General features: G+C 39.0%; 1 protein-coding gene across 2 annotated transcripts in view; it reads right to left on the reverse strand.

The window, feature by feature from the left end:
• Positions 1-3054: 3054 nt before the first annotated feature.
• Positions 3055-26562, reverse strand: part of VIPR2 (vasoactive intestinal peptide receptor 2) — a 51802-nt gene continuing 28294 nt past the window's right edge. For both annotated transcript variants that reach the window (XM_032099424.1, XM_032099415.1), the window contains exons 5-13: positions 24373-24470; positions 22501-22642; positions 19588-19738; positions 18619-18679; positions 16816-16885; positions 13692-13783; positions 10395-10524; positions 10267-10308; positions 3055-8650 (exon numbers count right to left, since the gene is read on the reverse strand). In XM_032099424.1, coding sequence (XP_031955315.1) covers positions 8477-8650; positions 10267-10308; positions 10395-10524; positions 13692-13783; positions 16816-16885; positions 18619-18679; positions 19588-19738; positions 22501-22642; positions 24373-24470 — 960 coding nt within the window. In that variant the 3' untranslated portion in view covers positions 3055-8476. The remainder of the gene's footprint in view (positions 8651-10266; positions 10309-10394; positions 10525-13691; positions 13784-16815; positions 16886-18618; positions 18680-19587; positions 19739-22500; positions 22643-24372; positions 24471-26562) is intronic.

Below are 26562 nucleotides of genomic sequence, written 5' to 3' on the forward strand. Positions count from 1 at the left end.
ATGTTTGAGGCACCAGGACAAGCAACCAGAGCTATACCTTGATCAAGGTATATGCTGGGCTTTTCAAAGATTTAAAAAAACCCCTACTTATTAACAACATTAATTCCATATGTTTCAAAACAAAACGGTACTTTCAAGTGTCTAAATTGATAAATTATTGTCCTTGTAGGAAGCCAGAGTGCAGAGAATATTTCTCTGCCTGTTTTGAAAGGTTCTACCCCCCTGGGCAACAGTGTTTTTGACCTTCGTCCTTGGAGAAAATTGCCTACCCTCTGGGAAGAATTAGAATCTACACTGGTGTGAACTAGGTGATAGAATATTATGTAAGATTGTCACTTCAAAATGCAGGATTGTTGTTCTCCAGATCTTCTTCTTCTTCTTCTACTACCCCATATTCTGCAGTAGAAGTAGTTTGGGATGACTGGATAAAGAATTACACAGTTCCTGTCTATGTGACTAGATGATTTATTATACATTGGTGGAAAAGTAAAAATAATGTACTCTTTTAGTGACCATTGGTTAATTCACCTTTAACAGACTGTGTAAATCTTGATAATTGGGCATTCTCTTGCATTCTGTGCTCTGTGCTATGTCTGGGTCACGTTAAGTGGCTCTATTTCTCTGATAAGACTTAATAGACAACTATCTGAAAGCACAGAAGGCTGATAGCCCCGTTCGTCTCTCGGACTCCTGGCAAAGACTCTAAAACTCTCCCCCAGCAGGGGAGGCATAATTATGGCATGGTCAGTGTCAGTCCTAGTCCAAGAAACAGGATGTTATGGCCTTCAAAGGCAAAATGAAAATGATTTTTGAAAGATGTTGTGTATTTGAGGGAAACAATGTTTTTCTTCATGTTTTTGTTTTTGAGTAATAAGGTCAAGTTAAGTGTTTTTTGAAACAGGCCATATGATTTTGGTACTTATCTGAATAACAGAATTATAATCTGCAGGAATGATTAAATCGTCCAATTCATCACCTGGCTAAGGCACAATCATCCTCTATAGCACAATTTTGTGTATTACTCAGATTATATTTTAATTTTCAAATTGCTTCTCGTGAATGCAGTTCTGTATAACAAAATGTCCCCTTGTAGTCAGGATCCATTATTAATTATACTGTTATAAACTTGCTTACTGATTCCCTCATTATTTCCCTCACTATTTTTTCATATCCTACAGGGACAGACAGGCAAAGCCCAAGGCACTAATTAAGAGCAGGTGAAGAGTATAAGCAGGAAACCAGGGATAAGCAATGGCCAAGGGCTATTGCTAAATAAAGCCTTTCTGAACAGAGAATTTCACAGTTTAAGAGGATTGTGTTGAGAAGCAGTCTCAATTACAAAGGCACCAACTGAGAAATCCAGAAGGATTTCAACATAAAGCACAGCTCTTCATTTTGATTTCTGTTGTCTTCCAAATCCAATATCCATATTTAATGGAATATCCTAGGGTACTTCATAGGATATTACATGAAAAATATTTATTTGTCCTGTGTGAAAAATCTATATTTTGATGCAACATATACTTACTTATTAAATAGTTTGATACAATAAGTCAACCTAAATTGCATGTCAGCTAGCTCATAATATATCCCAATCTATATTAAGGTGTTCTTTAAAAGTAACTTCATTCTACAAACCATACCAAACTTAAACACACACACGCAGAGTTTGCAATACCTTTTCTCTTACTATCTGCTGTAGTTCTTTGGTTCAGCTCTCTTACAGAAATGAAGGGATGACAGATGGTCCTTCTGACTCTTCTACCATCCCATCTACTGATCTCCTTTACCTTTTCAAATGTCCCAGTTAGAAGCTCCTTGGTGCAATCAGAGGAAAGGGAGCTTTGTGCTGTATTCTCAGCCTCTGGACCAGGGGACATGAGTGCAGAGAGACTCCTGCAGCTGACACTGCCCAGTGTGACCATGCAGGAGCTTCCAGAGAAGTGTTTGCTTCTTTTAGCTGCTTCTGGAGTGCAGGCTCCCTTACTCTTCCCCTCCCCAGTACACTGCTTGTATTCTGGGGATAACCATTTCTCTAATTATCCAGAACTTTTGTAAGGGACCCACTTCTCCATTTGATTTGCCATGGAAACCTGCAGGTGCTGTTACCAGAACTGATGGGAACTGACCCAGTGTCCACGTTCATCTGCACCCTGGCTGTCCTGCTCATCAGCTCCAGAGCAGCTCACCTGCAGACCTCAAGGTAATCTGGTTGTGGGGCTGCCCCTTTAGCTCTGAGGGAGAGAGGACATGCATGTGGGCAAGGACACTGAAGTTCTTTGCAGACATGCTGTGAGTTGCCAAAGGGTCCAGACTGATGCAGCCCCTACAAGCACTCACATAAGGTGGGAGAGGATGAGAGCTCAGGTCTCCCAAAGGCTCAGAAGAGCCCTCTGGGTGGTGTGGCTTCTGTGATTCATAGAGAAACACACAGAAGGGGACGGACTCTCTGGTCCATGAGAGACACCAAAACAGGGCTCCATCCTCTGTCCCTGCTCAGTGTTGCTGCCAGGACAAGTACTGCCCCATGAGGTGCCACCTCCTCCCCCACATGTACTCCCCTCTCTCTCTGGCCCCACCAGCAACACACCACTGCCAGTCTCTTCCCTGTGCCCATTCCCATTAGAGGTATAGGAATAGATACATATATTTTGGGGAAAAAAACATGATATATAGTGTTGCCTCTACAGCTCTCTTTTGTTCTCACTGCATTATACTGTACTTCTGACAGATAACTGCACAGTCAAGTTTTGAGCAAGCTGTGATAAATCAAAATTAGCTGCTGGCCATGGAGATGGTACCATACACAACATATGGGATCACCTGGATCTGCTCTAGGTGGGTGCCATTCTCATGCCCCTGTAAGCATATCTAGGTTGCAGAAAGCTCAGTGAAGCTAGGGGCTGTTTTTCTTTTACATGTGTGTCTAACAGCTGCTGAATTAAAAAGTGAAGTATTAACTTAGCCACATCCTTCAGCATGGCCTTGACCCACTGAATCAGTAAGAAAAATCCATGATTTTACACAATTTTTAAAAAACATAGGTAACAGAACTTTGTGCAAAACTTTTAAAATGTTTATTCTCTGATTCCTCTTCAGTCCATTATGGTGTTATTGACTACTATTATCTGTATAGCATAAAGATGTAAACACTTATTTGTTCACAGCTTTATATATAACATCTCAGAGAAGGCTGTTAGGTATGTGACATTAAAAACTGAAACCAGAAAAGAACAAAAGAGCAAAACCAGAAGAAAACCATAGAGAATTACAGTATGAAACCTATTTACACACATTAAACTATACAACATCATAATCTGTACATTTTGTAAAAAATAATCACATTCATTTACATCATCTTTAATTTTTACCATACTTGACAGATATAAAGTTATAACAAAGATGACAAAAGAGAATTTTGAAGTAATACTCATACTAATGTGCCAGCACAAAAAAAGCTGCAGGAAATCATAAATTTATGACAGTGCTTTGAGAAATAGAGGGGTTTGGGACATTTCAGTCACTTTTTTTAGCTGACAATGGAAATGTTGCTGGCTTAGATTTAAATACAACCTGCTATCATTGGGCAGAACCAGATTCAACACAGAGTGGTTAAACCATATCACAGAATGCTCCTTTTAAATGTTATCCTCTTGTAACATACATGTTAGAACACCTTTGTTTTTTTAAAGAATTTTTTTTTTTCATAGACAGAATAGCACTGCATCCTAACTTCTGTATTTGATCATGTCAGGGTAGTACTGACAGCCCATAGCTTATATAGGCACTCATGGTAACACGAAGGTACTTCTGTTGGTAAAGGTATTTCCTGTATCACTATGCACAGACAGTAATTGTTCAGGCAGTGACCCTTATACACATAGCAGCTTTCTCTGCAGATTACTTGCCAGGTCTTTCTTTTTATCAGACATATTTAGTACTTGATTTTTCATTAGGGATGTCTGAAAAAAATCTGTATAGACTGAATTTGGACTTTATCCCAAATTGCTTTGCTGGACTGGGCAAATTCGCAGATAACAGAAGATGATTTTTAGAAAAATAGGAGACAAATGATGCAGATGATTCATCTTAGTCTTTGCACGTGGAGTGTGTCAATGCCTTATTTCATCAATCTGCCCCAGACAGTCTCTGGTTTGCTGAGGGTCTATGCCTGTTGCTTTTCCCTTCATTGTGTTAAAGGCAAAAGGAAGCCTGGGGTGAATCAGGATGTGGAGCAGATGCTACAGAGTGGGGCAGGCTGGCTCCAACTTGACTGTAGGAGGTTTTTTGAAATGCTCTTTGCCACCAGTTATCTATTGCTGCTACAGTACAGTCCCATCACAAGCTTAAACTGGGTATTCCTCAGCTGGCTACCTGCAGCACATGACATAAAGAGAATTCCAGGTACTCTAAAGCACTTTCTTTTAGCATATGGTCCCTCTACAAAAGTCAAAAAGCCAAACACCTAAGCCAAAACAACAAACATTTGTTGGAAGCTGAGGCCAGGCAAATCAAAATGGGACATAAAACTATGGGCTTTATCATGGAAGGAACGGACAGCTGACCAAATGAACTGTGGGATCCTCCACTACCTGACCTTTTGAGCTACACTGCACATTTCTTGGAGGATGAGTTAGGCCAACCCTAGTTAACTGGCTTAAAAAGAGGTATCTATGTAACATTACCCAGATAACTTCATGATCTGGAGGGATACATCTTACCTAATTCAGAATATGGAGTGAGAAATTTAAGTACTAGCCAGCTACCCCAGGCTCATTTTATAGTAAGTACAGAGAAAACTAGGTCCAGCTTACCTACCCCAGATGTCCAGTTGAACATGGAAGGAATCATCTTCAACTAGTGCCTGTTTCTCTATGATGACTATGGAAGGCACTTCAAAAGAGTCTTTAGCTCAGAGACAAGCATGCAGCTTTTAGACACCAAAACCAGGTCAAATGAATTTCACCTGAGTTTATCAAGCACCCAGCTGAAATTGACTCTGCAGAGGAAAATTTAAGTCAGCGTCCATATATATTTTTGAGTTGTGGTTAGTAAGTGGAGAGCAAGCTGTCACTGTGTTCCTCAGGCATCAGCAGCAGGTAATGCTGACAGAAATCACTCAGAATTAATGGTGCCTCCAGGGGAGGTAAAGCACAACAATTAACCACAGTACTGGGAGTGAACTGAACCATTCTTGCTCAGTAAATACAAGCTGTGTTACTGGCTTTTCAGTGGGAATGGACAAAAAACCCCAGTTTCCTGCTCTGAAAACTTTACAACTCAGTTTGGACCCTGATGGAACCAAAGGGAAAAATGAAGTAAAGGAATAAAGAAGGGGAGGTGCAGGGAAAGGTTACACTTGTCTTGCAGCCTCTACTTCCTCCCCTGATGTTGGTAGGACTGAGAACTAGGATTAGGGATGACAGAAGGCCATGATGTTTCATTGCATTGTTCTTTTGACTCTTTAGAGTCACCACAACACAGAGAAAAAACATCTAATCCCATACTCCTTGGTAAAATGCAATGAAAGACAATACCATGAGAAGCTGTCTCATTCTGGGTGTTGTAAAGATGCAAAACACTGATCAAGTCCTACATTTGTCAAACTGTTCTGCACCTTTTACAGAAATTTTTATATAATGTGTATCTGTGCATGAAAAGGCAGCTGTAAGTCAAACTGGTGATGATAGGGTTGATGCTGTAACTTTGCATAAAGTTATTTGGAAATCAGAAATTTTCTGGGAGTAAAAGCAAGTGAGCACAGTGCCCTCTACACAAAGCATTATGAGGTTAAACTGTCTCACAAAACAATATTCAAATTATGTGTATTTAGATTATTAATAGAGGGATGAGGTTCTCCAAAGTACCGTACTTTTCATTAGTTTGAAAGAAAAATATATACAGCACCTCTGTCCCCTGTGTGCCATTCTTTGCATGTCCACACAGTCCTTTACAAACTTAAGTGATGTCCTCTATGTTCTCCCACTGGCAAAACTTCATTGTCTCGTGGCATTTCACCCTACATGAAAAGTAGAATCAAGCCCAAATGCATCTGCACCCTGTTAGAGGAAACGATGCTGGTTTGTTGCAATATAAAATGTATTTTCTTATTAAGGCTTTTCTTTTTTATAACCCAGAAATAATTAAAAGTGCAGATTTTCTCCATGCTCACTTAATTAGAACAAAGTTTTCTCTAGGATACAATGTGTTACAAACATGTATAATTGGTGATGCATCCTGCAGAACAGACTGATGGAAATGACTGCTTGAAACCTCTGTTTCTGTGCTATGATTCTGTCTGTGTGTCAACTCGCTCACATACCCTCATTTGAGCAAAAAGATGAGCACACTTGAAAGCTTGTCACACGTGCCTTTGTACCCTAGAAATTTAGGGAAAAAAAGAACATCCTGCACGTCACATCTCAGGGAGCTGAGCAGTCCCAATGACACTTCAGACAAAGAAGCCTAAAGTGCACTGATGTGTTTAATTTAGGTATAAAAGCAACTTCCAAAGCTCCAATGGGTCTTCATAAATTTGCAGTTAAGAGTTTGTGATAAGTTTTTCCAGAAATCCAGGAAAAATACTAAAGTTTAGCAGTGTTTCCTCAGTCTAGAGTCTTTGGGAATATATTTAGTTTAAATACATGTGTAGGGGGACATCTTTAAGACCCCATGGGAACGTCCTTGGGCAGCCTACTTCCAGAATCCAGAATCTCATAGCTACTTTGCCAAGCAGAAAACACTCTGAATGATCTGGAAGTGATCAACAGCTTCTTTGAATTCGAATATTGTGAGTAACAATTCATTGAGTGATTGTTGTTTAACTCAAATGATACCTACTGGTAATACCACATTCTGCAGTAATGTGAACTACATGGGGGCCTCTCTATCTTTGGTCTGACAAAACTTTCTATCACTCCAGGGAAATCCCATTAAAAAAAATTGTGTTTGACTGATAAACAGCTGGATTAAATCAGACCAAGAGTTGTAGGGACACTTTGACACCTGCTGACAATATTCCCAGTACTGGTAATATTTTCAAGGATGTACAAATATGCCTGCCAAGAGACGCCCTTGCTGCTGTTCTTACCTTTATCTGACAAGAGTAGGGACCTTGGATTCTGCTGGCTCCATACAATCTGTTATCTGAAATAAGAGGGCAATGGCTTGTATGGAGGTACTCATGCAAATACGCTGTATTCCCACTTGCAATGTAGGGTGGATATGGTTAAACGTGACATGGGAAGAAAACATCATTTGGTTTATTTCTTTTAAAGAGTGGAAATGTTCTGTGTATTTTTATAAGACTCAGTCAGTTCTCTGCCTTTTTTTTTTTTTTTAAGTAGGCTTGGCATTGTCGAAGAGTCCTTCTTTATGCCTTTTATGGTAATTTTTAGGGATTCTGTCTAATTGTTTTTTTCTGGAGTCATGGTCAGGACTAAATTTTGAGTCATTTCAGATAGATATAGAACCGAATAAACCTAAAAGAATTTACATTTTTTGTTAAATGTGAGTTGTAACTTCACTGCAATAGTCCTTGTGTTTTGCAGTCAAATATGTAGTCCTAGAGACGTATTTCAGTGATAATACTGTAAAAAAACAGTGTTTTCACTGTGTAATGTGCTATCCAAGGCCATTTATCCTATGCCAGGCTGCTTTAGCAATAAAACATACCTCTTCAGAAAATTGCTTAGTGAAAGATCAACACAATTTCTGACTTAAAACAGAAAAACAACTGATGATTGCATTAGCACTATTGGGAAATGGTGCAGTTTTATTCAAAACTGATATAGTAGTCTTTTCTGTATGGACTGCAAAGGTAGCCCTACATTCTGCACCCAAACATTAAACTGGGCATTTTTGAAAGTAACAACAGGATTGGAATTGAAGTCTGTAGAAAGTAATCTCTGAAATTTATGCCATTAGCCTAGAATTACTACCTTTTTCCCCCTGTGTAAATCATGTTCATGATTTCCTGGATTAGCACACTAAACTCCCACTGTGGTTAATTATGGTCTTAGATTTTTTTTTTCTAATTTTATTTTCCATAATTAGAAAAGAATTTCCTAATCCTTAAGGCAATGTTTCCTTAAGTATAAATAAAGTGTAAGAAATTATCTTGCTTCCCATCTTAACCCTTACATGTGGCAAAGCAGTCTGCATTGAGCAGGACACCCTGCATTGATCTTGCAGCTGTGTTGGAAGGGAAAGGGACTTTTATGAACAATGAATTTTTGAATTGTTACAGCTAGTAAACTGCAAGAGAATATCAGAATTAATATGAATACCATTTAAACAAAACAGAAAGTATCCAGGCTTCTCTGTTATTAACAGGTTGGCTGCACAAACCAATTCCCCAAATACCAACATGTATAAAAGCAAAGCACAAAACTGTACATTTTATAAAATATCACATCAAGCTGCATAATGAATGATATATCCCACAGTTTTTCATGTTTTGGGGGACCTAGCTCATTTATATCATGGTGGTCTCTGTCTGCATAAATGAGTGAGCTCTCGAATTCCGGTGGAGTTGGGAAACACTTTCTGATCCATTTCGAGAAATGGACGAGCTGTGGAGACTGTAATCTCTGCCTGCTGTCTGCTTCCAGCACAAACTCCGCCACTTTCTTTTCAGCTCCCCCTGCACCTGTGTTAAAAAGAAAATGCACAATACGAGCTGAAAATTTTCTTTTATGTGAGCAACTTTTCCACGTCTATTGGCTGTCACATGGGGATCTCTAGGAACAGAATCATAGGATGGTTTGGATTGGTACAAACTGTTAAAGATTATGTAGTTCTACCCCCTTCCGTGGGCAGGGACACGTTCCACCAGACCAGGTTGCTCAGAGCACCATCCAGCCTGGCCTTGAACACTTCCAGGGATGGGGCACCCACAGCTTCTCTGGGCAACGTGTTACAGTGTCTCCAAAGAAAAGATTTTTTCCTTCCTAAATCTACCACATATCAGTTTAAAAGTGTCATCCCTTGTCCTGCCACTACAAGCCCTGCTAAGAAGTTTTTCACCATCTTCTTGATAATCCCCTCTTTATGTACTGTAAGGCGCTATAAAGCTTCCCAGATCCTTCTCCCCTCCAGGCTGAACAATCCCTACTCCCGCAGCCTGTCTTCATGGGAGAGGTGTTCCAGCCTTCTGAGAATTTTTGTGGCCTCCTCTGGACCTGCTCTAACAGGTCCATATCTGTCTTTTACTGGTGACAATTCACCTCTCTTGACCTGCTGGCCACGCTTCTTTTGAGGCCAAATACAGTTGGCTTTTTGGGCTGCAAGTGCACGTTGACAGCTCACGGTCTGTTCTTCATCCCCAAGTCCTTCTCTACTGGACAGCTCTCAACCCCGTCATCCCTCAGTCGGCACTGCACAGACCCAGATGCAGGACCTTGAACTTGGCCCCATTGAACCTCTTGAGGTTCTTTTCACCCTCTCCACAAGCCTGTCATGGTCCCTCTAGATGGCATCCCTTCCCTCTAGAGTATGCAATCAGTTTTTACCAAGGTCACATAACTGAGGCAAAGACTGCCTACGCTGTCTGTGAAGAGGCGCCCCAAGGCCACTTTAAAAATCAGTTTTGTATCACTTGTGCTGCAACAATAGCTTTTGGTATCGAGCTACTTATCACATGTACTCAAAGCACAGAATCAAATGATTAGCCCAAAATCAAGCATCTCATGGAATATCAAAGACCAGAATAGCACTCAGGAGAGCTGAATATTAATTCTCTGTGCAGGCAGGTGTCTTCTTCAGACAGATTCCTTCTGTCAGACACTGCATGGTGGCTGAAATCAAAAGGAATTCCTTGCATCTTTCTCAGTTGAGACTATGAAAACTATGACATGCTGAGCACTTGTGAAAATCTGTTGCTGTTCTGAGGTTTAGATACTGACAGAATATCACCCCTAAATACTTACTAAATGGTGTTTCCAGTTCCGGATAAATTTCCAGGCTTGTTCCTCCTCACTTGTGCAACCCATATTGCTTCTAACAGAGCTAGATTAGATCATGTTAAATAACAGAAGACACTAATATCTCAGTTTGCAAGGAATTAGATTTTAAACAGCTCTTAAAACTCTTCACCCAACTACACTGATTTCTCCTGTTGCATAAAAACTGTCACAAATATATTCTATTAATGGGAATGCAAACACCTTCTAAAACAGTTTCATGTATCAGAGCAGAATTATAGGGACACTTATACATTTACTAAAACCAATATTTAACATTCTCAGTAGGAAAGGTGAGACTTACTTCACTGTTCAAAAAGCAATACAGGACTGCAACAATCAACCCCTGGAAAGAGACAATATTCCTTAGTTAGTAGGCACCACTCACCTAGGTCAATAAAACTTTTTTTAAATAAAAACCTTAAAATTTACCTGAAAAGATCCCAAACACAACTCAAAGATTATTTTATAATTGTTGGAACTGCGGTCAGGAAATAGAGCAAACACTGTATAGTGAACTCCAAATAACGGAATAAGCAACAATGTGGATTTTGCAAGTCTCCTGGGTAAAGAAAAGAGAAAAAGCTGAAATTTAATGATGAGCTCGTTTTACTGAGATAAGAACTTGATGCAATGTCATTTACATAAACCTGGTATGATTTAGGATTTATAAACAGTAACAATAATTTATTACCAATTGTTTTCCTTTCAGGCTTGCAATGAGGTTACCCACATAGTAACTCTGGCATGTGCAATTCCATGTTGTACTTGATCTTGGTGACCTTGCACTCTGCCAAAAGCTGGAGGAAGGTGGCAGGGCCTCTGTAAAAGCCCCCAGCTGCCCTCTGTACAGCAGTGGGGTGTAGGACCTGTCCTCCACTGTGTCTGACACACAGCCCCTTCCCAGCCTGGTTTCATGGCATGGTTCTTGGGCATGGGGTTTTCCTGCATTATTCCACAGGACCACATCTGACAAAGTGTCATGAGCTGCTCCTATCTCTCAAAATATTTTTTACCTGGCATTAAAACTTCAGACTGTTCAAAGTGCAAAGGAATGATGCCTTCCTGCAAAGTCATATTGACAGGTCCTCAAGCATGGAAGGTAAAATCTCTCTTTTGAGGTTAATTGCTGTTAATTTCCTTTCCTTAACTGTATGGTTAGTCTGTGCTTTGCACACACGCAATATGCAAACAGTACCTAGGAAATGTAATCCAGAATAATCTCATCCGTGAGATTTTCATGAGCCCCAAATACTGAAACTTCATAGCTTTACTGATGGTATTAAGCATACACCATTAAATATTTTTCAATGTTGTCAATTAACAAATTTTAGCAGAAGACACTACTGAAGTTAAGGAAAGAGATCTTTAAATTTCTAAGCAGAAGTGCTCTGACAAACAGCTCATGAAACTACTGAAATGATAAATTGCTACTTTTACCTTATCTGTCATTTATTTCACTCTAATAACATCAGTTTCATATATTATACAGGGCCAGTCATGCACAATTTTGGATGTCTAGTATCATATAAAATTTGAGAAGTTATAATGTTGAGTTCCATAATTCATCACTGTCTTGATGAATATAACTTGATTCAACGATGAAAGGATGTTGTTGTGAATTCACCTATTTTAAAAGAAAAGTTAAGGTATTTCAAGTAGTTTTATTTTTTCTCTGTCTGTCTTCATGGCCTTGCCTTGTTCATAATGCCCCAGGGGCTGCATCTGTTTATGTGGAAATAATAATTTCTTACAGTAAAGTTTCTCAAGAATAGTAAACCCCCCACATCTAAAGATGATACCAGAAGCAGGACAAATAGGTTTTCCTTAGCAGAAGAAATCAATTTACTGCTGGAGGAGATGGCACTGGCAGCAAATTCCCCGGTTTCCCAAGTGAAATGGAAAACTGATTTTATTTGAACTTAGCCTTATCCACTGCAAAAGTAAAATGAACAACAAAAAGGATGGAACCAGGTACAAGCAGGTTCAGGGGAAGGGAAGAAAAATGGCGACTTGCATGAGTAGTATTCATTTTAGATTCATATTTCACTTTCACTCCACGATTGGTTTAATAATTTTTGTCTCGTTGATGCTACTTCCGCTATACTGGACTTATATTTTAGTGAAAGAAAGGGACAAACAAAATAGCCTTATTCTCTGCATTTTAGAAAACACATTTGCAATTCTAAAAATGAGCCTCCCAGATCTTTAATTTGCTCTGTAGATGCAGTTTCTTGAGGAGGTTAATCTACTTTCCCACGGGTATCAGCTAAAGACCAGAAATACAAATTTAATCACGCAATCAAATGCTAAAAGCAAAGAATTTGCAGGGCTGAATAATGAAGGACAAGGTTGCTATTAATGTGAATATTTCATATTATGAAGTGCTACAGTAAACTGCGGAAAATGGTGGGACTGAAGGGAAGGGAATGCCCCATTTTCAAAAGATAAATAAATACCACATGGAAGGAAAGAAAAGTTTATGTCACGAGAAGTAAACTTGAAGGAATTTCCTGCCTATAGGTTGGCCATTTTGCCAAATAATAATGTGGCAACCACACAATTTCACCTAGAGTCATTAAGTTTTCCCACATGTTTAGATAATTGAATCAGCAAACACAAAACAAGACCGTTGTAGCTCTGCAAAACAAAAGTGCCCGTCAGTCCTGTTGTGTTGACTTTTCTGTGGCACATCAGAATTCTTCACTTTTTGCATCAAATACGTCACATTGTCCACAAAACACATAAGGTCCTGCTTCTCTTGGCTTTAAGGATATTCTTTACTTCTGCATACCATGTTTTATCAGCTTTTAGAACAGGAATTCAGTATTTTTTAAATGAAGGAAAGGTGTTATCCAGGAGCGCATTTTCAAAGGCCACTTGCACAGCTTTGGATTTTCAGTGTTCATGTTAGGTTTTGCCACTGAAGTACCATATTGACACCCCGAACTGTCAGTGTCTGCATCTGAGCTTTAAAATAAGACCTGCTGCAACAGACTCTTGATTGCAGATTATGACGTATCCAGCAGCTCTTATAATAAACAACAATAACAGATAGGGCAATAAGGAACAAAATCAATTTTAGCAATGTATTTGAATTGTGCCCAAACATCCCTTGATTTTAAAGCTGTGGAAACAAAGAGATGTTTTATGATTTGATGTTCAAACCAAAACATAAAAGCAGTCTGAACAGAAATGAAGTTGATCTAAGCCAGAAACAATCATTTTCCTCTAGAAAAGTAAAGATGGCATTTTAATTTAATATAAAACACTATACTTAATATAAAAATTTTTGGTAACAATGTAAGTTCTTTTCAGCTCTTAAAATATATTTAAGTATTTTAGAAATTTAAAAAAAAAGGTTTTAAGGAGGTTGAAGGAAAATGTTTTGATTTTGAAACTTTTCTTATGTCAAAATGAAATATTTATGTATCAAAAGAAAGATAATAGTCTTGGTATATTTTATATCAGCGTATTGATTCATGGATTAAACTCAAATTCAAGAATAGCTTATTGGTCTTTATGAAATTAAATATTTTTTACTGAATTTAGTGTTTGAAAAAAATATATTTATCTCCATTTCAGCGTAGTTATATTTATTAACCCATATCTAAAAGTAGTTCTAAATTAAATACAATTATATTAACACAGCAGATGTTGGTTTTCAGCAGATGAAATCTTAAAGAGATTATTTTGGTTCTGTCTATAATATCTAAAAGTATGACTTACTTGTACTGTGACTGGTCATTTCCTCCAACATCTGGAGATCTTAACTTCTGCAGTAAGATTCTTATAATGCTAATGAAAAGTATAAAATTCACCTGCAAAGAAAACAAATAGAATGGTGATCTTTGAATTCTCCACTCAATATGCAGCACAAAGAAATGCTTACCAAGTCAGAAAAGAGTCAAGTCAGCAGTGGGAGTCGTGCACCTCCCTCCAGAAGCCCTCAACTCTGCAGCACCAGACCTACTGTGTTCTGCAGCATCAGGTTTGCCATGTCCAGCAACAACTGCATGCCCACCAGTGCTGCTCTGGCTGGCAAAAGTCTTTGAAAGCCCCAGTTTTCAGAAATATCCTCCTTCCACTACTTCAGCTGAGGACAGACTTCCCAGCAGGATGGGACACTGGATGTGATTTGCTGCAATCAAACTGTCCTAAATTGTCACATGGATTCACAACTGGAAGCCCAGACACAGATTTGACCCTCCCTTGTCCCTCACCTCAGCTTTCAGTATTTTCTGTCTGAATTAGCATTAGAGAAGATTGTTGCACAGCTGATATGTCTACTCCAATCAAGCACAAAAAGGGCCTCTCACAAGCATCTGACTGCATTGGATATTAATGCTGACATTAGGAATGAAGGAATCACAGAATAGCTGGGGTTGGAAGAGACCTCTGGAGATCAGCTAGTCCAGCTGAATCCCTGCGGTCTAATTCTCATTACAGCCCTCTAAGACAGAACAGTGGCATTATTTTATTTTGTATTTTATTTCATGTTTTACTTTATAGAAAGGCACTTGCATAAAAAATTATTATGATCAGAAGCTAACCAGTCCATAAAACTGAAGTATAAAACTCAGTATATCGTAAATCTCACTCGCATTACTTCTTCAACCTTGACTTTTGGCTTCTTCTGGTCACCATTCCTTCTGGTGTTGGATTCTTTGGTGTGGTCTAGAAAACTGCACATTACACATAGCACGTCCATACTGGAGTAAGGGAACAGTTGGAATCTACACCTTCAGAGCAACAAGTGTGCTGAAAACTGTAACTCCAGCTACATAAACAGCTGCATCAAATGCACACATCTTAGAATAAATTAATCTAGAGAAAAATTTGTATCACTGTGTGAATGAGAATTTTGGTGTTTTAAACTAACCCCATCCCAAAGCACAAAATCTGGAGGTGGGGTACCTAACTAGGCAGTGTCTGTCTCACTGCTATAAATCTCTGTCATCATGTATTGGTGGAAGCCTTCTTCTTTTGCCTAAAAATTTGGTTCTAAGATTTTCAAGTTCAATTAATTTCTGTGTCTTCTCTAACACAGGCTGTAGAATTTGGGATACTAATAAATAAACCATGATCATAGCAAGTGCATGTCCCTCTGTATTTAACATTTTGTTTGAAATGACAGGTGAAGGGAGTGAAAGGAACTGACAGCGGTGAAATAAAAACCTAGGAAAATTTTATCTAATATCTTTTTAAAAAAGAATAAAAAAGAAATGTTAGAAAACATAGGCTTTTGCTGAACTTAACATACATTTTTTCAGGCAGATGATTACTTAGAGGCCTACCTATAAAGCTAACAGACAGAAGCCTGTTATTGCAGATTTATTTGCAGACTTAATGCAGCAGAGTGCACACACCACACACACAAGGGATATTAACTTGCCACATGCACTGGAGCCAGTATTGGTGGCTAAGGAAAGAATAGGGGTAACAGCACATTCATTTGGAACAGTCACATCCTACTGAGTAACTCTGAAGTGTGTACAGCATGAAGTGTGAAAGTCTGCCAAGTGACCCCTTTCAAGCCAAAATTCACAGGAGAAAATGCCAGGGAGGGTTCTGACACACTGAATTAACTGAAGTCATTCCCACTGGGCAGAATGGTATCAGAACCCACTCTCACAATACTGTTAGAGATATCAGACTTTTGCTGCCTGACCAGTAGTCCATTTGCTTAAATCACAACTCATTTCCCAGTCTTCACTAAGAACAAGCTGCAGTTCAGGTCCGGCAATGTGCCCTGGGATAACTTCCACTTCCAGGTCTAGGACTGCTTTGGAGGAGCACTGCCTTCTGGCACACGAAGTCTCAGCTGGTTACCAGATAGCTGCTCAAACTGAGCATTCAGAGAACAGGCTTTCCTTTAAACACCAGGTGGTTTGTTTTGCTTTTATCTTCCAGCATATTTTCTTCATTCCAGATCGTCCCCCATTCTCCAGCTCCTTTGAGGTGCGAGTATTCCCATCACGCTGTAGTTCTGTTTCATGCTCATTTCTTCATAACATAAAACATCTTTGAGGCTTTACCTTATGTCATTTCACAGATATGGCCTACTCTTCTTTCTCTTCAAATTGCAGAATTCACTCTGATGGTGATGACAGGAATTCCTCCCAAAATGATTTTCAGCAGGCACAGATTGAAAGGCAAGCCCAAACATAATGCAAACTCCTGAAATCTTGTGTAATCTAATAATGCCCTAGATTTTCTGCCTACAGTTTTAAAAATGAAGCAAGCGTATCTAAAATACATTAATTTACTCTCTGACTGTTTTCAGAAATGGACATATAACTGTAGTATATTATGCCCAATGTTAATTACACAATCATTACAGTGAACAGGAATATTATTACACTACTCCAGTAATTCTAATGAGTTCCAAACAGGAAAAGCCCTGTGAAATATTCTCAAATGGTATTATTTTGCAAACACTTCATATTCCATAAATATTTCAGTAGGCTACCAATTAAAGAAAGACATACACTTTTTTATGACTAATATCAGATTCTCAATTGCAGGACTACTATTTACACACAAAATCAAATATGCAATTCATTGAAAAGTATAATTAGATTTTTGCTTCCTCCAGGCTCATAAACAGGAGAGATGTTAAAGAAAGAACAACACACAAATAAAAGCAACTGCTCATTTAATACGAGGCAGATAAATTTTGAAGGCAACAAATTTAATGGTCTTGGCATCTGTTTAACATTTCTCCTGCAGCACAATTTCTTTTCATTAAAACAGAATTCTTTCCTATCTGTAACTAGCAGTAAAGAATAATGGCTACATGCACTGCACAATGGTGAAAATATCTATAATTCATGCTTCAAAGTTTACTTACTATAATAGAAAATAAAATTGGTATTCGTATAACCCACCAGGGACCACCATGCTCATTTGTATCCCAGCAACTATAAAAAAAAGAGGGAAAATCATGTTGACATTAATATCATCTGGCAAGCAAGACCTATGAGGAGAAGTATTTCTTATAAACACGTCAAAGCACACTGAAATAATGCCTGTTCTAACCTAGAATTTGGCATTCAGTCATTTCCTGCTATTAATTTTATTTCCTTTGTTCTAATATGCATACTCAATTTCCCCACCAGGAGCACTGCATCCAGGTGCAAAGTCCTGAGCATAAGAAAGATGTGGATTTATTACAACAGGTCTGGAGGGGGCCATGAAGGTGCTCAGAGGGCTGAAGTACCTCTCCTACAAAGACAGGTTGAGAAAGTCAAGTTTGCTTAGCCTGCAGAAGAAAAGGATCCAGGGAGAATCCACTGTGACCTTTCAGCACTTAAAGGGGGCTTATAAAAAACAGAGAAAATGACATTTTGCCAGGACATGTAGTGATAGGACAAGGGAGAATGGTTTAAAAATGAAAGAGGAGAGATTTAGACATTAGGAAGAAATTCTTTCCTCATAAAGTTGCAGAATCATTTAGGTTGGAAAAGACCTCTGAGATCATTGAGTCCAGCCTTTGACCAAGCACCACCATGTCAACCAGGCCATGGCACTGAGGGCCACATCCAGTCATTTCCTGAACACCTCCAGGAAAGGTGACTTCACCACTTCTGTGGACAGCCCATTCCAATGCTTTACAACCCCTTCCGTGAAGAAATTCTTCCTGATGTCTTAACTGAACCTCCCATGGCACAGCTTGAGGCCATTTCCTCTTGTCCTGTCACTGGTTGCCTGGGAGAAGAGACCAATCCCCACCTGGCTACAGCCTCCTTTCAGAGAGTTGTGGGGAGTGATAAGGCCCCCCCTGAGCCTCCTTTTCTTCAGACTAAACATACCCAGCTCCCTCAGCTGCTCCTCACCAGACCTGTGCTCCAGACCCTTCACCAGCTCCATTGCCCTTCTCTGGATACATTCCAGCCCCTCAATGTCTTTCCTGTGGTGAGTGGCCCAGAACTGGACACAGGTCTCGAGGTGTGGCCTCACCAGTGCATTACTGTGAGGGTAAGGAGGCCCTGGCACAGGCTGCCCAGAGAAGCTGTGGATGCCCCATCCCTTGAAGCGTTTAAGGCCAGACCGGATGGGGCTCTGAGTAACCTGGTCTATAGTGTGGCATCACTGCCCATGGCAAGGAGGGTTGGAACTAACCAATCTTCAAGGTCACTCCCAACCCAACTCATCCCATGATTTTATGAAATCAGCTAAAACATCAAGCACACTGGGCTGTACCATTAGACATCATAGAGGATGTTGACCTTTTTGGGAATAAAGCTTAGTTTCACTTAGTGTAAGGGCACTTCTCCAGAGTGCACTTATCACTGACCCTCTGGGTAGCCGAAAGATGGAAAGCAACTGACAGGTGCAATTGAAATTACATAATTTCTTGTGGGATATTCAGGTTATAGATGCCTGGAACTTGTTTGTGAAAATGTGAGACTGAACCTGAAAAACTGAATATTTAATTTTCACCCTGGGCTCAGCACTTTTGATCCAAATACTCTAAGTCCTCTGAAAGGTTAGTCAGATTAAAGATTAATTACACTTCAGAGTTCCTCTGTAATCATAATGACAAAGGAAAAAGGAGTTTGCCTTTGGTTTAGAGGTCTTGCAAAGAAAGCCTTGAAATTATGTAGGGCATGATTTTTCAGTTTAGTTACAGCTTTCTCTCTCACACACTCACCCAGTGTCCTCTAAAATGATCCGTGTCACTGTCCACGTAATAATGAATATCGTAGGAATTCCTGAAAAATGCCAAAGAGGTTTAGAGAATGATCACAAAAATGCAAGTCCACAAAAAAAATGTTCGTCCTACTAGTAACCAGTTATTGCCCAAATACACAGCACATAGTAAACAGTTCAGTGAATGGAGGGAGAGGCCCATCTGATGAGCTACATGATGTCAGAAATGCATTAGAAACAAAGACTGCAGGGAAGTGGGTCTATTTCTTATAAAAATGCAGCCATAATTACTAATACGCAAAAAAAGCGCCTTTCTTAGGTTTCTTGCAAGGTGTCAGAGTGTCTTACAGGAAAATAGATACAAGTTGTGCATTCCCAATGCACCTCCAAGGACTGCAATATAAAATTGAACTATAAATCATTTCATAAGGAACCTTGTCCACACACTGGTTTATTCCCATTTCCCAGCAACACCCAAATGTTTTATGACGACCTATTACTGGAAGTATTAAAGTGTTCCATATAAATATCAACACACTTTCTGTAAATGAAGGGAATACATGTATTTAAAACCAGATGGGCAGTATTATTGGGCTTTTCAAAAACAAAAATTGCATAGTACAGCTCATGGCTGTGCAGCTAAACTTTAATTTTCCTCGCAAATTAGGACACCTGAATCATATGTTTTGCAGTGGCAGTCTTTGCACAAGAGGAATCCCTGGGTGTGGTGCAGATGGCACAGGTGGAAGTTGTGCCAGGGATCAAGCCAGCAGTGGTGCTCCAACAGTTTTGTGCCTACTCTTTCCTGTGCTACAGCAGCTGTAACCTGTGCTGGAGCTGAACTGAGGAACTTGTGAGTCTGAGGAGTCACCAACAGAGACAGCTCAACTACCTTGGTATGAAATAGTGAACCTGACTAACACTCACATACAGAAAAAAGAACATTACTGGATGATGTGTGAGTTCTTACCCCATCCTATCAGCAGGTAGATTGTGAAGTGTCTGTTGGGGGAGAATATTAGCACAAGGAGGATGTGGAGGTAAAGTCCTTCTACTAAGAGCCAGTAAAAGTTTGCCATGACACCATACTGAAAAAACACCAGAATTGCCTTGCAGCCCACCTGAAATATGAGAAGAGGGATCAAATTTGTTGCAGGAAAGATGCCATATTATTTTTACTAGTACAGCCTATAAATCTTAGCTGTGTTTGTAATATCGGTAAACCAAGTCCAGTAGAATTTTCTATCTTCAGTCAAGCAAATTGTAACATTGTAAATGTTACTGTATATATTAAAAGAAAATGAATTATTAAAAATTATTTAGATGGCTCTCATTGCAAATTCACTCACAAATTTTGAAATCGTTATAGGATAAACATTGAAAAACATGGTGGTTATCAATAAAGGCACACTTTTGCAATGGTTTGTTAATGAATGGCTGTAAAATTAAATGATCATCTACTAGGAGTCTAATAAATGTATTAAAACCTCATCTGACTTCCTAACACGGTAACAGTTAACAAAGAAACTGCTTTATGAATTTTCAAGGCTAAATGTGAAACTGAGTGAAAAATATAACTTTACATGATGACTAAGTAGACTTAGAAGAAAAAGTTGACTGGACTTTTAAAAATTATATTTTCCTTTTAGAAAATATGTTAGTGTTTCTTAGTTAACAAAACACATAGACGTATCAAAAAATGATACTTATAGTCTGTGTGCTGCTCTTCAGAATTAATTTTCAGATGTCTGTGCTGCTGATGTTCCACAGTGCTGGCTGCTGCTACTTTGGTACCTCCCAGCAGGAATCTGGGATGTGAGAATTGAATATGAAAATGTTCATATGGACTGAGAATGTGCTGAGAAATGTGATGATATTGTGAATGTAACAGACAAAACAAACTGGACCAAATAAAATCTCTAGCTTCTGCCAGCTTTACTCACTTCTCCAGTTTAAATACCCTTCATACCTCAAATTTTCTGTTAAAATTCCAAATACACCAGATACCTAAGCAGGTAACTTACTTTTAGCGATTGATTCCTGTCTCTAAACATAGATGTCTATTAAGAAGTGAGACACAGTCACCAGCTGCTAAGCCAGAAGGGCAGACCTCCTTATGGATACTTCTTTGTATCCATCAGCCCCCTATGATGTCTCAGACACCTCAGTGCACCCCAAGTAACATACATGTCTGTATTCATGCCTATGTACATGCATATACAGAAAACTGAGGAAGAGTCCAAAGGCCTGAATTCATTTCACCTGATTTTAGCTGCCTACAACCAAGGTTAGAAAGCTAGCTTTGGTAAGACTGATCTTACCTCCGGACCTCATATCCACTGAAGGGATATCCGTTGCAGATCAGCAGTGGGCCAGAAGATGTAAAATGGATAAAAATTAGCATTTCAAAATGTGTGAAAAGGCGAAATTGTCAAGCAAGTTGAAATTTGCTTTTATGTTTATGATTCCATACAATCAGACTAGCAGTGAAAATTTTGTAATCCCTTATAAATTCCAATACTCCCTTGTATTACATTCTCAATTTATATACCTTGCATCAAAGTATTTTCCCTTCCTCCTGCAAGTAATTCTGTTTCAGCTGTGTTTGCAGATGCTGAACAGTGAAGGTATCTATCAGTAAAATCAGCCAAAATTAGTGCTCCATGTAATCCAGACCCAGGACCTACTTACAGTGCCTTATGTATGTTTTAGTGTTTTAGACCTCTGTGAGTGCAGCAGAACTGTGGAACATCACACACATGTGACAAAAGGGGCAAACCCCGTGTGCTCTGAAAGGCAGCACCAAGCCAGGGTAAGACAGAATAGCCTTGCCAGGCTGGTGCCAGATCATCCCACATACAATGCAACAGAAATTACTCAGCAGTTCACAAAATTGGACATATTTAAATAGGAAATTATAAGGCTTTGTAGCTAAGATAACTGGAGAATAAATGAAATTGCAGAAATCAAGTAGCATTTTGAGAGTCCACTGAATAGTCTTTCTAGGACCTAAGAACTTCTGATTACCCCAGCAGTCTGTCTACTATCTATTTTGCCTAATTGGGGTCTACCAACTCAGTTCCTGTTTTTTCCTGTTAGAAATATCCCAGATTATGAGTTCCTATGTACAGCTTGGTAGTCACTGCTAAGAACTTCATGGTTTGGGACAATACGGCTTCATCAAGAGAAAAATATCTTCTTCCATTTTTTTTCTCACAAGCTTAAACTGTACTTAATTAAAATTAGAAGGGATTTTTTACTGAAATAACAGGGACAGAGAAGTAGGAATATGATATATAGGTCAGTCTTTTAACAGCAACACTTGAGATTTTTTTAAACCCTGTGCATGAAAACACAGTAAACATATTAGCTTGCCAAGAATGCAAGAGATGATAACACCTCTGTCACAGCCCAGAAGTACAAAGGAGTTAATGAAGAAAACTCCTGCAAATATTTAATTTCCTGAGTTATTTCCCTCCCTCCGCTGATACCTGTCCAATTCCTGGACCCCTGATAAAGCTGCTGGAACACTTCCAGAGCATCTGCCTTTAATCACTCCCAGCTGATGGCACTCTTGTTTGTCTTCAACTCTCCCAGCTGATTAATGCAGTGGCCATACTTATTCTGAGCTATATCTGGTTATGATTTGTCTTAGCTGATGACAAGTTGTCCTTCATGGACATGCGAACAATGTTAATGTCTCCTACTTGTGCTGCAACCTTCTTTCTCTGGCTAATTCTAACAGACCATTCTCCTAGTCATTATACTCTCTACAGAACTGTCTACACTGAAATCTTGGTACTCTTAAATATTTAAAAGGATCATGGAGGAAAATTCAGTGACAAAATAGTGGTAACACTAGGTAGAAAATGAGGTTTATTACCCATGAGGTTTGATCCTCTGGACAGTGAGCTGTGTTGGAGCTGGAATAGAGAATATCATCCTTGACTAGAACAGAGATGGCTCTTAGAATGAAAGAGAGGAACAGGTTCAGATGGATGTAGTTCCGAGTACAATGAAGTTTCCTATGATGAGATTTAAAAACAGGCATTTTAGGTTATGATGCAGAAAATGTTGAACAGACTTCTATTATTCTTTGGACATTTCTTAGCAATACGAACCTTGAGTAAGAGCATACCCTTTCCTTTTCTGTCATTTTGTCAGTGCTGCCTTGCTGTTTCCTTTTATCGCTTACTTCTGTTCAGTATCATAGACTAAAAGATCCCAGTGGTATTTCTCTCACATTTTAACATAAACTGACAACAAACATAGATTATTATATCCTTCTGTGTGCGCTCATTCCAGTGTTTTTCTTGCAAACACAACTTTGATTATCCTGGATGTATTTCAGATGTGCTCTCACTTATTATTTTCTGGTTTCATTCTTTTATTTAACTCCTGTATTTTGCACATAGTGACTTTTGATCCTATGATGTAGGTGTATGCAGGAGCAATTAAAAATGCATTCAAAACATTTGATCACCTATCCTTTCCATCCAATGAATGCGAAACTTTTCTTCTTTTGTCTGGCAGCCATGTGAAAGTCTTACAAACAAATGGCAGATTAAATATTCCAAATAAGTCAATGAGTACTCAGGGGAAGCAAGCTATAAATTGAGGGCTTTCCCCTTAAAATACAATCCCTTCAAGATTTTCCTAATTTTTTTTATATATCAAATCCCCAGAAACCAAATTGATAAGAGGTTTTTGTGGTCACAACCAGCACCTTGAGCTGCACCTGGAAATAGGCCAGAAGATGCGGCATTTTAGAAAGTATGAGCAGCAAGAGAATGAAGATGAAATAGGTGTAATGGCAGTGTGCAGTGGCAACTTCCAAATATTCTTCCAGTTGAGATTTTCAACAAACACTGTATAATCCATTCTGAAACTACTAAAACAAGAATATTTACAATGAGTGTAGGAAAATAAAGAACAGATCAGCCTTGCTAGCCCTGAATTTGGCAAAGGACATAATATCAGGCTGAATTTTAAACAGTCAAAAATGCAGTGATTGCTGCGGCCATGCACATCCTTTGCTGAGATACCACTATTATGTTGGACTGCATCACATGTTCCTGTGCAATTCAGAGATATATGCAAGCTGCAAATAGGAGGAAACTATTTTTCTTGAATAACTCATGCAGATGATTAGTTATTCATCCTATTCAGTAGCTGAAATAATGAATGTTAAATGCATACAAGTGGAAGTGTTCAAGAGGTGTTTGGATGCAGCACTTGAGGATAAGGTTTAGGGGTGATTATGGCAGTGCTGGGTTGATGGCTGGACTAGATGATCTTGAAGGTCTCTCTCAACCTTGGTGATTGGGTGGTTCTGTGATTTACAGCCCCACTTGGACAAAGTAATGATTGCCTTTGCCTTTGATTACAGTACTCCTGGCAACCACCCAGAATCTTCCACAAAATCTGCCCACTTGTCCACTGGTGAGACCAGCATCCCGCTAATTCTCAGGAGCAATTCAAGGCGTCAATTTTAATAACCAAATAGAAAATGCTTTATATAATCATTCCTAAATCACTATTCTCTCTTACATGGGCTGTAATGCCTCTAAAATTTGTAAAATGCTTTGAAAATTGTTAATATGATCAGTGCTAGCAAAAATCAAGTCCGCATTACATTACTGTCAGCTGTTTAACTGCAAAAAGTGTAAACTCAGTGCATTTTTTAAGCATCTGAGCAATCAGACAACAGTTAAAGCTGTCTTATCATTAATATTTACTCAGGAAAAACACATACCTGAAAAGGCAAAGAATTATACTTCCTGTTGTAAGAGCAATCAGAGATACGCTGTATCCAAGAGTATAAATTGCTTTCACCCTCACATAGAAGTTGACCTGCACAGAAAAATACATATGCAGAAACTACTTACTGATATGGAAAATTGTCTGTGAAATGATGTAATTGTCAGCTGAATAGCTCTGAAAGCTAAAGCATGATTTTCACTCTTTGCACTGCAGTACATGATGAAAATGTTCTATCTCTATTCCAACACATTTTGCAAGGCAACATCTCAAGACAATTTACTTCAGTAGAAAATTCAGCCTCAGGAACTCAAAACTTAGACACACAATCTGGTACCATTCCAGTTGATTACACCATGTCAATGAGGTCAAATAAAGTGTCAGATTCCTCAATTTCCATGAACACAATCAAACTGGTAAGAGCAAGTCAGTTTGAAAGAACAGATTATCTCTAAAAGAAATAATTTGTTGCGGTGGCTAAGTCCACTTTACACCCCCCAAGTTGCCTTAAAAGTGATCTCTCCTTACAACACTGTGCTAGAAAGTTCTCCCTTTGTCTCGATTCTGCTGGTCACTGGCCCTCTCCCCCCTCCCATCCCTTTTCCCATTGGCCCCTGTTATGTCACTCAACCTTGCCTCTGCCCCCGAGCCCTCAGATTATTGGTTTTGGATGCCCTGCCCACCTTTGGGAGCTCTCGGGATAAAACTGGCGCAGGCTTTCAGTTCTGGGTTCTTCTTGCCTCTGTTCCCTTTGGGTGTGTTGCCATTAAACACCTTGGAATTGCACGCAGAGAGCCCCTCTCACCTCTCTGTCTCCAGTTCGTGCACAGACTGTGGGTGTGAGCGGCTGTCCGCGACCGCCTGCGAAGGTGAGATCGTGTGCACGCGTGGGTGCTGGCAGAGCGCTGCCTAAGCGGTCCACGAGGGACCCTGTGGAATAAACGCGGCATCGATCCACCGAAGCCCTCCTTCCATAATAATTCCTTCAGTCCTTCTGCTCTAGAGTACTTTGTAATGCAGCTATACAAGAATTTAATTTTGAAGACAAGTTTAAGTCTCATTAATTTCCTACTCTAAATGTTCAAATACTTTATTATATGGTGACCCAAACAACCCTTCCTTTAGTGAAGTTACATGCTAAAACTTGGAAAATAAATTTTTCAACAGAGGGAAAGCAGGCTGAAATGCACACTCTGCTGATTAACTGCAGTTATTTGTAAATTTACCAGCTACATACTACATTAAGTCCTATTCTGAGTAACAACATCAAGAAAAATAGGGCTAAATATTTTCAGAATTAAACTGCTTCTCCATTTATGCCTACAACAGTCATTAGACTGACATTAATTTCTACTCAAGCTAGATAAAATATTAAAACATTGAAGTTTTTTTATTACATTAAGAAATTAAAGGTTTTAAAAGCAAGGTGGAACATGCTACATGTAACAGAATTTCAATATTTAGTGCACATGGTTATCATTTACCTTCCCAAATGATGTTTGTAAAAACTAGCAAGGAAGCAACACTCTTAACTAACATAGCCAAAGGAATCTTAAATCACTTAGTATATTTATTTTTACAGCATTCAAAAGGCCAAGTAAGGAGCTTTTTTTAGTAATCCAAATTCATGATGAAATTAGCTGGACATTCACTTTGCAAATATTATCTAGATATGGAAAAGACTAAATTAAATGTGAAATGAAATGAAGACTCTTGCAACCGCACTGTCGTAGATATGGTTAAAGTGGAAAAATACAGGAAACAACTGCCATGGATCTTAAGTGCATTCATAGCGATTCTTATGCTTGTTATATATTTCAGCCATTCGATTATAGAATAAGAGACTTTGGCATAAAGAAAGTAGCTGTTCAAACTGCATTGGGATGACTGAGACATGCCCAACAACAAAGCTGGACTGGCTTAATTTTTCATCATTCCACACCACTTTGAAAATTCTGTCCAGATTTGATTTCAGGAAAACTCCACTGACTGAGACTTTTAAAATTGGACCTATCTGATTTCAGAAATCCTAAATGAAGAAAAAAAAGGTGGAAACCCTGCATGAACTTACTAACAAAGCATCAGTTGTCCAGCCACACTGCTGCAACAGTGCCTTGAATTTAGCCTCTGGCCAAGTACTCTGAGCTTGACAGAAACTGTCAGGCTTCTGCACATGAAGTGACTC

Source organism: Corvus moneduloides, chromosome 1 (genome assembly GCF_009650955.1).
Source record: "Corvus moneduloides isolate bCorMon1 chromosome 1, bCorMon1.pri, whole genome shotgun sequence".
NCBI classification, from domain to species: domain Eukaryota; kingdom Metazoa; phylum Chordata; class Aves; order Passeriformes; family Corvidae; genus Corvus; species Corvus moneduloides.